Below are 12,282 nucleotides of genomic sequence, written 5' to 3'. Positions count from 1 at the left end.
GGGGGCGCTGGTGTGGAGATCCCATTGGCAATTTCAATATTGTAGAGGGATGAAGCCGTTGTCCAGAAGGACATTGTTGGTTTATCAGATGAAATATCGGTTCTTAGTCAATCTGGTTTTATTGTCCAAATGCCCTCAGTTGTGACGAAGGTGCTACAACCCCCATCAAAAAGCATGGACGGCGTGATTGCTGAAGCTATTACCCAGCCCCTTTCTGGAAATAAGGGGCTGTCTTCTGGTCCTAGTGGGTCTGTGGTTTGGCAGTCAATGAAAGAAAAGATCATCCACAATTTGAATCAGCGCAAAACCATCTTGGATTTTAGTGTTTGGATGGACTCCTTTCATGAGATTTCCTCAGATGCCCCTTCAGCCAGGATGGGTGTAGCATGTCAAAGTGATCCATTAGAACTACACTTAAATATGAGGGAGGTAGCACGTCAAACCAGTACAACTATAAATACCAGCCCCTCAACTGTAGAGTATGAGACCAATGTATCTCTATCTCACTCTGCGTGTCGTGAAACTGACTGTGCTGTGGCATTGGCTGCGGCAAAGAGCGCGGGTGAGCTTCTGTTACCCTTGCAAAAGACCAGCAAGCTAATATATCCCTCACCCAGACTAGCCAGTTTCTCTTGCGGGCAAGATATCCGCACCAAGAAGTCTAGGATGAAAGAGAGCTTGTTATGGACTGTAGGAATATTGTTATCACAAACGTAGACAAGCTGGAGAGGGCTGAAACTAGAGGGGCACTACTCAGGAATAAGGTCTGGCCATGGCTACACTCCAATGTTGGTCCTGGCTGTGTTAGAGGGCAGGATTTTAGACGTCTGCGAAGGTTGCACACTAAGGACTGGTGCACCGGGAATAACACAGCTTGTATTATTATAGGCTGTGGCCAGAGTAACCTCCCCTCATTTCTGAGCTCATATAATAATCTGAATAACATGTCACCTGCCTCCAACCTAAGGATTGTGCTTAATCTTTTCATGTTTTTCTGTATCTTCTGATTGGTTTTCATTTGTATCTGTATTATGCGTGTCACTGGCTGTTTTGTTTTTTTTAAGACTTTTGCATACTACTTCCAAACTGTTAATTGTTGTGCCTCATTTTGTTAAGCGCCTCCATGCCTCATGGCTTTTGTCTTAGCTATATAAGTAAATAAATAAATAGTAACAAAAAATCTCTACAATGGGTTTTAGAGGATCACTCTTTTCCTGACGGGTTTGACCTATTTCTGGTGCTGTGGAGTTGACATCATGCATAGCACCTCTTACTTGGGTAGTTCAATGTCCCTGGGATTTGTCTATATGGCTGGTCCAGAAGTTGACAGCGTGCAACCCCCCCCTACAACCGAAGGGTATCTTAGCCAGGAGAGTAGTGCAGAGAATAGCCACAGGTGTACAGACGAGACGGAGGAGGAGAATGCAGCCCACCCAATGCTGAGGTAAGGTATTGTTCCCATCTTCCCTGGAGCACAAATAGGACCAAAACGTCGGATTTGCTGTTTCCTTTGTCTATGGCATAACTTTACTGAATGGTGGCATTTAATCTTTGATGCACCCTCGTGTTTCGACTTGTGTGCATTATTGCACAGTATTGCGTGTTTTACTTCCTGTTACCTGTTCACTGTCTTCTTCCTGGGGTAAAACCCTACAATTCTACCTGATTGCAATGTTTCATTGACATATCTACCAAATGTGCATGCACTCTGCATGTGATTGCTTGCTATTTACTGTGCATGGGATTGTATTGCAGAGCCCCCAACTGCAGACAGCTGCCTTGGGTTTGGTAGGCTGACTCCTAGGCGCCTCCCACGCCACCTTTAGCAGTGCATCTAATAGAATATGGCGAACTCCCACAGAAAACCTGGTCTAGTTGTCATATATTCACTAAAGGGTTTGAACACCATACTTACCACCGCTAATAGGATGTCACTTCATTATTCATCTCTGCTGTTAATTGGACATTTGCATGTAATTGTTAATTCTACAGTAGCTTGCAATGTTACGCTCCACTGATCTTCTGTTGGCTACGATCTGAAAGCACTTTGAAACCATACCATTTGCAGTTAGGTGCTATACAAATATCGAGTAATATAACATAACATTTACAGGAGAAACAATTAGTCCCTATATGTGCACATTCACTGATAAGAACTCTTGTATAATACAAGAGTGTACACAAGAAGTGATGAGAAAATATGAACTACACACATCGCATCACCCAGACAGAATGCCCACTGACTACAGGTACAAGAACGGATCATGTTCAAAATACTCACCTTGACACATAAATGTCTTCATCGGTTGGCACCTTCATATTTGTCGAATATGAAAACCCCACTGTGAAAGGCCCACCAGAGCAGCCCACATTCACCTTCTTGCTTCCCTTTGATTGCCAGGTAACAGTGGAACCTCCTGCCAGTCAAACTTAGGGCCCACGATTCCTACTGGATCTTCCGTAAACAGTTGAAAACCTACCTATTTACACAAAGCCTAGGTAACTAACTTAGTCAATCACTCAGAAACTGTCTGTTTACAATGTATATAAGTGTATAAACGCAATATCGAAAGACCCTAGGGGACACATGGAAGTAATGCATATTAACTGTAGGTGATCATGATTTTATAGAGGCGTAACCATGCAATCCTTTGTAACATCGCCTGTAGGAAAAGAGCCCAGATGCCCTTGTGTTAGGCGCGCTATATAAATGACAAAATAAATGTGTAAAAATCAATAAGAGCCCCTTTTTGTGTTTGAAAAGGAACCCATGGGAAAGCCTTTGTCTGGGTCTCCGTTTGAGCATGATAGCAGAAATGCATGCATATAAAGCCGCATTGGCAGCGCGAACGTCCATGCCCAGGCTCATGGTGGCACACGTTCATGAACGTCCATGCCCAGGCTCATGGTGGCACACGTTCATGAACGTCCATGCCCAGGCTCATGGTGGCACACGTTCATGAACGTCCATGCCCAGGCTCATGGTGGCACATGTTCATGAACGTCCATGCCCAGGCTCATGGTGGCACACGTTCATGAACGTCCATGCCCAGGATCATGGTGGCACACGTTCATGAACTTCCATGCCAAGGCTCATGGTGGCACACGTTCATGAACGTCCATGCCCAGGATCATGGTGGCGTCCATGCCCAGGCTCATGGTGGCACACGTTCATGAACGTCCATGCCCAGGATCATGGTGGCGTCCATGCCCAGGCTCATGGTGGCACACGTTCATGAATGTCCATGCCCAGGATCATGGTGGCACACGTTCATGAACGTCCATGCCCAGGCTCATGGTGGCACACGTTCATGAACGTCCATGCCCAGGATCATGGTGGCGTCCATGCCCAGGCTCATGGTGGCACACGTTCATGAATGTCCATGCCCAGGATCATGGTGGCGTCCATGCCCAGGCTCATGGTGGCACACGTTCATGAATGTCCATGCCCAGGATCATGGTGGCACACGTTCATGAACGTCCATGCCCAGGCTCATGGTGGCACACGTTCATGAACGTCCATGCCCAGGATCATGGTGGCGTCCATGCCCAAGCTCATGGTGGCACACATTCATGAACGTCCATGCCCAGGCTCATGGTGGCACACGTTCATGAATGACCATGTCCAGGATCATGGTGGCACTCTTTTCTACCATACATTACAATAAGGATATGGAAATGAAATGTAATACTGACCTGAAAATATCAATGAGGATGATGACAGTTTCTGGAGAAACACTGTTCTTTTCCAAGACACTTTGGAGATTATCAGGGTCGCCGCACAACAGGATCACTGGTGGAGGAACAAGGGAGAGGAACAGTTCATTACACACACAAGAGAATAAAAAGCATTCAAGAAACAATTGCACAGGATCAGTGAAGGCAGGAGGGAGAAACAGCTGCATGTAGAAGGCATCTCACTGAAACAAAGGATCAGAAACCCCGCTCAGGAGGAAGGGATAAGAGACATTCAAGGAAGAGGACACTAGGAAACACTAGTCCACGTCATTTGGGGGTGCTAAATCTCCAGACCCAAGCAGCAGATGCGCCTGTGCTTCTCAGGAAAACTTGTGCTGCAGCTTCCGTGGTGTCTGCTGTAAGGTGGCTATTCTCTCAGGCGTAAAGGCTCCTCACCATGTCGTAGGCAGCCATCTTAAATAGAGCAGCTATGCTGGCTCTCCCATCTCCACAAGTGGTTTCTGGCAAAAGGTGAGACGCAATGAGGGAAGGTGAGAGGAAAAGCCCATTACAGGGCTTATAACAACACCTGCTACTGGTGCAATGTTGAAACTGGAGACAACCTTTCTTGGACATGTGGCAATCGTCCATCATTGTTGTGTGGAAAATGGCAATGTCTGGTTGTGAGTGGTCTAATCTTCGAAACATCTTATTCCCAAGGGACTCATGGACTGACTAGACAGCCCTGCGCTCCACATACAGCAAGATGCGACTGAGATTTCCGCAATGTGAGAGTTTCTCGATGAATCGATTTGCTGCGCGTGATCAGGGACACCATTTTAATCCTTTGTTTGCGGGAAGGTGGGCGGAAATTGTCTAAGAGTGATTGATTTAGTGGAATATGAGGGCGGCCAGGTATCACTTGGGCATAACCTCTGCCTGCAAACCCCTGCCCTAAATGAGCATTCATTTACCACGTGTTGTCTGGTGTCACCATTTATTACAGCAAACGAAGTAGGTATGATAGTTGCTCGTAAAGGATGTACACTTCTTTCAGGCAGTGATTGGTGACTAGAGTATGGAACGTTGTGCTGCTGGGGATAGCCAGGTGATTGTATGATGTGTATCAAGTCTTTGATTGCTCTTACTATTAGTTTCTTAAGAATGACCCGTGTGCAGGTTTACTTTAAACTGGATGGCAATCCACAGCCCATACATAATGCATTTACAGAGAGAGAGGCAAATGCTGCCATGGTAAGCATGCCAGCTGAAGGTCGTGCATGCTTTTGGCATTGCGTCATAAACCAAAGGTGTTACTTCAGCAGTGTTGCAGGAGGCCTAGTCTGCTTTCTAATGCATGAAGGAGAAATGGATGCGTCTGGCAGACAGAGTGCAACCCTCTGTTGAATTGACTATTGGAGTTTTGTTTGGCTTTCCAATGGTGCCATTTTCATTCAGCAGGAATCTAGGAAGTGCAGGGAGCATGAGACACACTTTGGAAGATCCCTGCACGTGCTGCCATTGTAGGCCTACATAGTGGCTTACTGAAGGGCCTTAGTAGTCCAGCCTCTCGTAAAGTAGGAGCTTTGTCCTATTGAGCTAGTCCTGCCTCCTGCTCTGGTACAGCCAAAGCTGCGCTGCTGGGCACTTATCTTAAAGCCGGCGGCTCAAGGGCAATATTGCCCGCTAGCTGCCTGCCTGTCAATCCGATGGTGCGCCACTCCACAGAAGTGTTGTAGGTCCATGGCAGTTTACTGGGGGTGCACAGGAACTGTTTTCTCTCTTGTGCACATTAAATGGATTTTGTGTTTGTTTATGCTTGCACCTTAAAACTATTCTATTCCAGGCCATAAGGAGAATGGTAAACTCAACTACTGAGCATGCACAACTGCTATTATCTGGTATGTATGGGGCGTGACCTTGAGTTAATGCATTACGTCATACCTGGACCTTTGCAGATGCCTGACATTCTGCCAAGTGCTGAGCATGTTTCTTTCCGCACCAATACTCGAATACACATGTTCAGTAACTTGTTAACAAACCTCATCCATGACTGGTTCTAAAGCCCAAAGGGACTTTCTCTACTCCAAGCTCACAACCACAAGCCTTCTCCTTAACAAATGCTCGCTGTTACAAACAACAAACACCACCGTGACCCCGAGGGCAGCTCCTCCCATCAATTGCAAAACCATAATTAGGCTCCTCAGGTACGAGCATACATTGTGCTATGGGTGTGGGCACCTTTGCTCAGTTAACTCAGAAGAGGTGATGCACACTATTACATCAGTACTAGCATTCAATTATTGGTACTCTTGATGAGCACAACTTAGTTCAGTGGTATGAACACACACCATAGGCCACACCATGCTTCCCTTGTTTTATAGGAACAAAACAAAAGGGCTTCTTTGGTTCTTCCTGATGTCTAACTCCCAGGTCCAGACATCAGGCCAAAACTGCTAATGTCTGCTGCTGTCTAACTCCAAGGTCCTGACAGCAGGCCAAAACTGCTAATGTCTGCTGATGTCTATCTCCCAGGTCCAGACAGCAGGCCAAAACTGCTAATGTCTGCTGCTGTCTAACTCCAAGGTCCTGACAGCAGGCCAAAACTGCTAATGTCTGCTGATGTCTAACTCCCAGGTCCCGACAGCAGGCCAAAACTGCTAATGTCTGCTGATGTGTAACTCCCAGGTCCCGACAGCAGGCCAAAACTGCTAATGTCTGCTGATGTCTAACTCCCAGGTCCGTATAGCAGGCCAAAACTGCTAATGTCTGCTCATGTCTAACTCCCAGGTCCCGTAAGCAGGCCAAAACTGCTAATGTCTGCTGATGTGTAACTCCCAGGTCCCGACAGCAGGCCAAAATGCTAATGTCTGCTGATGTCTAACTCCCAGGTCCCAACAGCAGGCCAAAACTGCTAATGTCTGCTGATGTGTAACTCCCAGGTCCCGACAGCAGGCCAGAACTGCTAATGTCTGCTGATGTCTAACTCCCAGGTCCGGATAGCAGGCCAAAACTGCTAATGTCTGCTCATGTCTAACTCCCAGGTCCCATAAGCAGGCCAAAACTGCTAATGTCTGCTGATGTGTAACTCCCAGGTCCCGACAGCAGGCCAAAATGCTAATGTCTGCTCATGTCTAACTCCCAGGTCCCGTAAGCAGGCCAAAACTGCTAATGTATGCTGATGTGTAACTCCCAGGTCCGGATAGCAGGCCAAAATTGCTAATATTTGTACCCAAGACTGTATTTCTGGAAATATTTGCCACCAGGAATATGAAAACTGTGATTATCTTTCGCAGAGGATGTGGAAACCATTTATGTTAATTACTATGTTGTAAGTGTTAGCGCTTTTTTGGGGTGCATACAACTAGTGCTGTCTGTTACTGGGGGTTGTGCCATTGGCACTGGGCAGGTGGAAAAGGGATTGGTAATTTATTTTACTAGTGCAATTTAGAAAAGGACAGTCATGTACAGCAACTGGCAATATATCTAAATTGCCAGACAGAAATGTAAAAATCTCAAAATATCTGCTGGTTGGATGATATGGTCACTGGCACTGTCTGTTATTGGCAGCATGGCGAATGGCTGCAATATGGAGACTGGTAATAAATAAACTGTGCAAAATGCTATCTGTCAATCGCTATTGCTGGGAACATGGACCCTGGTCATGGGAAACAGATAACTTCTTACTGGGCATTCAAAACTGGCAATCTGTTTCCTGCGCTAAGTGGAAACTGTCAGTATACATACCTTGGCATGTGGAACATGGCAGTCTCTCTTACAAAGGATTTAAAATTGACAATCACTGAGAAACTGTGAAATAGACAACTGGACAATTGCAGACATGATTAGGGAAAAGTGAAAACTGGCAGTAGCTATTCTTGAGGCAAGTTGGATACTAGCATTGTTTTTGCTGGGCATGCAGAGATTGATAATTTAGGAATACTACTTACTGAGACGGCATCAGAGCTAGTGATGTGGGTAAGTGAACATATATTTTACTGGCTATATGTAATTGCAACTGTATGTTACTGGGCCAGTATTACAACACATTGTGTTGGTGATTAATGTTATTTTTTCTCCCACTAAACAGCCCACCAACATATTCTAGGGCTGGCAGAATGATTATATCAACAAACTCCAGCTCAGAAATAGCTGGGGAATTGCTGAATAGTGTGAGAAAACGAATATTGTTCTTCTGTGCAATGTTTTCTAGGTGTGATGAAATACTTTACTGATCTTATTAACTCCTCTCTCTCCTCTGCTCATTTTTCTTCTCTCTTCAAGATAGCTACCATTATCCCCATCTTAGAAAGGCCTTCCCTCAACGCTACCCTCCCATCTAGCTTTTGTCCATCTCACTTCTTCCTTTTCTTTCCAAATTAATTAGCAGTGGCCTATTCCCGGGTCACCTGCTATTTAGGCTCTAATTCACTTCTCTCTCCCTCCCAATCTGGTTTTTGGCCCCTCCATTCAATGTAAACTACACTATTAAGTGTTTCCAATTCTCTTCTCTCTGCCCGCCACTTTAAGCTTTCTTCTATACTTATTCATCTTGACCTATCTGCAGCATTTGACACGGTGGATCACGCTCCTCTTCTCTCTAGCCTATCATCGTTTGTGTTTTCTGGTTCTGTCCTACACTAGTTCTACTCCTATCTTTGTGACCGCTCCTTCTCTGTCTCTCGGTCAGGCAGAACTTCTTCTTTCTTCCGTCTCTGGTATGGTGTACCCGAGGCTCTGTACTTGGTACTCTTCTTTTCTCTCTCTACATCACGCCTTTATCCTCCTTTATTTCTTCTTCTGTTTTATCATCCCACTTCTATGCGGATGATTCCCAACTGTTCATTTCCTTTGCTTAATTTACTGACTCTCTCCATTCTAACATCTCTGGATTGGAGATGATGGAAATGATGAAGGTGATGAGTGTGTTTTTGCAATTTGCGGCAAAGATAATGAAGTGGAACTTGAAAGTCCGAAAACCATTGTCATGGTAAATGGCAACCCGATAAGAATGATGACAGACTCGGGAGCGAAATATACACTATTACCAGGAGCAATGAGGAAGAAAATTGGTCCCAAATGGTTGAATGAAGCTGACATCAACCCCAGAGCCTATGGTGGTGCAAAAATTGATATCATAGGTTGGTTCAGAGCAACGTTGGAATTCAAAGATAGGAAGGCAATAGGAAAGGTGTATGTCTTAAAGAAAGGTGCTTTGCCTTTACTTAGTTGGACACATGAAGCATGGCTCAAGGTACGACTGAATGCCAGTGCAGAAGAATCGATATATGCTGTGCAGTCAAATGAAATAGGAGCAGAGAAATTAAAGATGGAAGTATTTAGAGATGGAATTGGCTGCATTAAAGGTGTTACACACTGCATCCAGCTTAATGAAGGGTGCAAACCGGTTGCTGAAAAATTGAGGAGTGTTCCGTTGGCTATGAGAGAAGAGGTACAAAATGAACTACGAAAGTTAGAAGAACAAGGGATTATAGAGAAAATAGATGCTGCAGAATGGGTCTCGCCTCTTGTGATTGTGAGAAAAAGCTCTGGAAAAGTGAGGGTGTGTATCGATTTAAGAGAGTTAAATAAATGCATAATCCTGGAGAGACACCCATTACCAAATATCCAAGAACTGCTTTCAACCATGGGATCGTCAAAAAAAAAATGTTTTTGACATTAGATCTCACCTCTGCCTACCATCAGGTTCAACTACATAAGGATTCAAAACACCTGACAGCATTTATCACACCAGAAGGGTTATATCAGTACCCGAGGATGCCTTTTGAACTCATTTTGGCAGCCTCAGTGTTTCAGGAAATTATGCATCATATATTTGATGGGGATGAAGGTGTCATCTTCTTTCAAGATGATATACTGATGTATGCAGATATGGAAGAAGAGCACAATAAAAGATTAGACAGGGTCTTCAGGAAATAACACAATGCAGATATGACGCTGAGCAAGGAAAAATCAAAGATCAATAGAAAAGAAATTGAATACTTGGGACATGTCATATCCAAGGTTGGTATTACACCCAGACCTGAATTGATGGATGCTATAGAAGGGTTGTCTACCCCAAACAGCAAAGAGCAGTTGAGGACTTTTTTGGGCATAGCCGAATATTATTCAAAATATGTAAGAAGATTTTTTGGCCACACAGTTATGTTAAGAGATTTAACAAAAATGAACAGAAAGTTTGAATGGAGTGAAGCATGTGAGGAAGAATTCAAGTACATTAAAAGTGCCTTAAAAGCAGCACCACATTGAGAAATGATGTGAGAGGTAGACGCACGATGATCACAACTGATGAAAGCAACATTGGTTTGAGTGCAGTGTTGACACAAGTACATGAAGGAAAATAGTATATCATAGCATTTGCTTCTCGTCTACTGAAAGGAGCAGAAAAAGCATATGCTACTATAGAAAAAGAAGCACTTGCTATTGTTTGGGCAGTCAACAAGTTCAGGAGTTTTGTGTGGGGAGCAAAATTTGAATTACACACTGGCCACAAGCCACTAGTTGAGGTGTTCATGACCAAGGGTCTGTATAAAGTATCAGGGCGAATTAGGCGATGGGTTTCTAGATTACAAGAATTTGATTTGGAGATAAAGTACATACCTGGTGTGAAGAACTATGCTGCAGATTGTCTTTCAAGGATGACAAATATTCAGGAAGAGAGTGAAGAATGGGATGACCAACAAGAGATGATTTGTGCAATACAGGATGCTGCCATATCCAGACAAGAATGGGTAGAAGAGATGGGAAAAGATACCAAAATAATGTTTGTAATGGAAAATTTCAATAAAAACACGGTTCCAATTAACAAAGTTCAAGAAGTGGGAGCTGAACGTTACTGGAGTGTAAGGCATGAACTGAGTAGACAGGATGATTAGCTGCCAAGGGGCGACAAACTGATTCCACCTGAGGGAATCAGAGAGAGAATTATAATGTTGAGACATGAAGGACATCAAGGAATCTCAAAGACAAAGAACATAATAAGAAGTACATATTGGTGGCCTGGTTGTGATCTACAAATTTAAAGAAGTGTTAGAAACTGTATCCTTTGCAATACGTGTGATAAAGGTTGTGTAAGTGAGAAGTATCTGATGGTTGTGACAGATGTGCCTGATAGACTGTGGAAGAAATTAGCTATAGATATCCTAGGTCCAGTGTGGAGTGAGAGTTACCAGACTTTTTGTGTAGTGGTAATTAATATGTTGACAAGATGGGCTGAGGTTAAGATATTGTCAAGTGTTTCGACTAAATCTGTGATTGAGTTCTTGTTAGAAGTGTGTGGTCGTGAGGGTTATCCAGAGGTGATTCTAACAGACAATGGCTCCCAATTTAAGTACAAAGAAATGGAGGCGTATTTAAAAGGGAAGTTTATTACACATTTAACCAGTGCATATATCATCCTGAAACAAATGGGATTGTTGAGAGGTATAACAGGGTATTGAAAGAAGCGAATAGGTGGGCATGGTCGAATGGTAAGAATTGGAAGGAAGTTGTGAAGATGACTGTGGTGGCACATAGGTTTACACCGCATAGCACGACAGGTGTGTCGCCCTTTGAGCTGAGCAGAGGTAGGAGAGCTAACACAAAATTGTTCCCGGGGTGGATGATTGCTTTGTTGGTTATGGAAGTGCCATTGTGTGAGGTGAAAGCAAAGATTATGAAGAGGCAACTCTGCAATAAATCTGGGCATGATAACGGGAGGTTCAGAGTTAGCAAGGGTCCCTATGTTGGTTGTCGTGTGAGGATTAGGCTGCCAGAGGCACTTAGGGTGGATGGTAGCAAGTGGTCAGAGCCCATTAAAGTGATTGAGGTATTCAAGCATGCGGTGAGAACGTGTGATGGCAGAGTGTGGAATAATGGTCGGGTGATGTTCATGCCCAATGATGGCAATCATAAGAGTGATTGTGATGATGTAGAAGTAGGAAAGAACGTTTTGATTCAGAATTCATTCTTATCAAAATCATCACATATATTGAGTCCGGTTTTAGTATCAACATCTTGCTTTGGAAGAAGCTATCAGAGACCAGTTCACTTGATGGACTTTGCTGAGTGAGGAAGGAAGGTCTCGTGGAAGAAGAGGGATGTGTAGTATTGTATGATACTAATGTCAGCTGTGATCAAGGTTCCAGAACAGGAATCTCAAAGGTGGAATTTTACGGAGATAGCTGGCAGCTGAGGAAGGAGAAGGATCTACAAACCCGCCACTCCGTTCATATCCCCTTAAATTATGTTGTAATAATTTAATAAAATACATATAAATATATTCTCCCCTGGTACATGATTACTTCCTCATGATATCTGTTAGTAGTGTAATGTCGGTGTAATGTCGAAACTCGCAATATCTCTTACTGGCACACGAACATATCTTTTAGTGTTAATGTTGATATTGGCCCACGTTGAAATCAGTAACAACTGTTACAGATCAATGTAGAAATGTCACAAGCTGTTATTCAAAACTTCTTATGGTAGAAGTTTGTCACTCAAATATCAAGATCACCAAATTGATATAATATGTTATGTCAGTCAGTCAAAAATACTTTATTTCGGCATAAGGCCAAAAAAGCAGGACATTTTAAAGACAGACAT

At 43.8% G+C, this 12,282-nt stretch overlaps 1 protein-coding gene across 1 annotated transcript in view; it reads right to left on the bottom strand.

Annotated features, from left to right (window-relative positions):
- Window positions 1-12,282, bottom strand: part of LOC138580055 (guanylyl cyclase C-like) — a 493,661-nt gene that overhangs the window by 390,997 nt on the left and 90,382 nt on the right. Inside the window, exon 4 of the mRNA XM_069650291.1 lies at window positions 3,697-3,793. Coding sequence (XP_069506392.1) covers window positions 3,697-3,793 — 97 coding nt within the window. The remainder of the gene's footprint in view (window positions 1-3,696; window positions 3,794-12,282) is intronic.

Source organism: Ambystoma mexicanum, chromosome 3p (assembly GCF_040938575.1).
Source record: "Ambystoma mexicanum isolate Mex_15411 chromosome 3p, UKY_AmexF1_1, whole genome shotgun sequence".
Lineage (NCBI taxonomy): Eukaryota > Metazoa > Chordata > Amphibia > Caudata > Ambystomatidae > Ambystoma > Ambystoma mexicanum.
The sequence above is the reverse complement of the archived record's forward strand: the minus strand, read 5'-3'. Positions and strand labels throughout refer to the sequence as shown.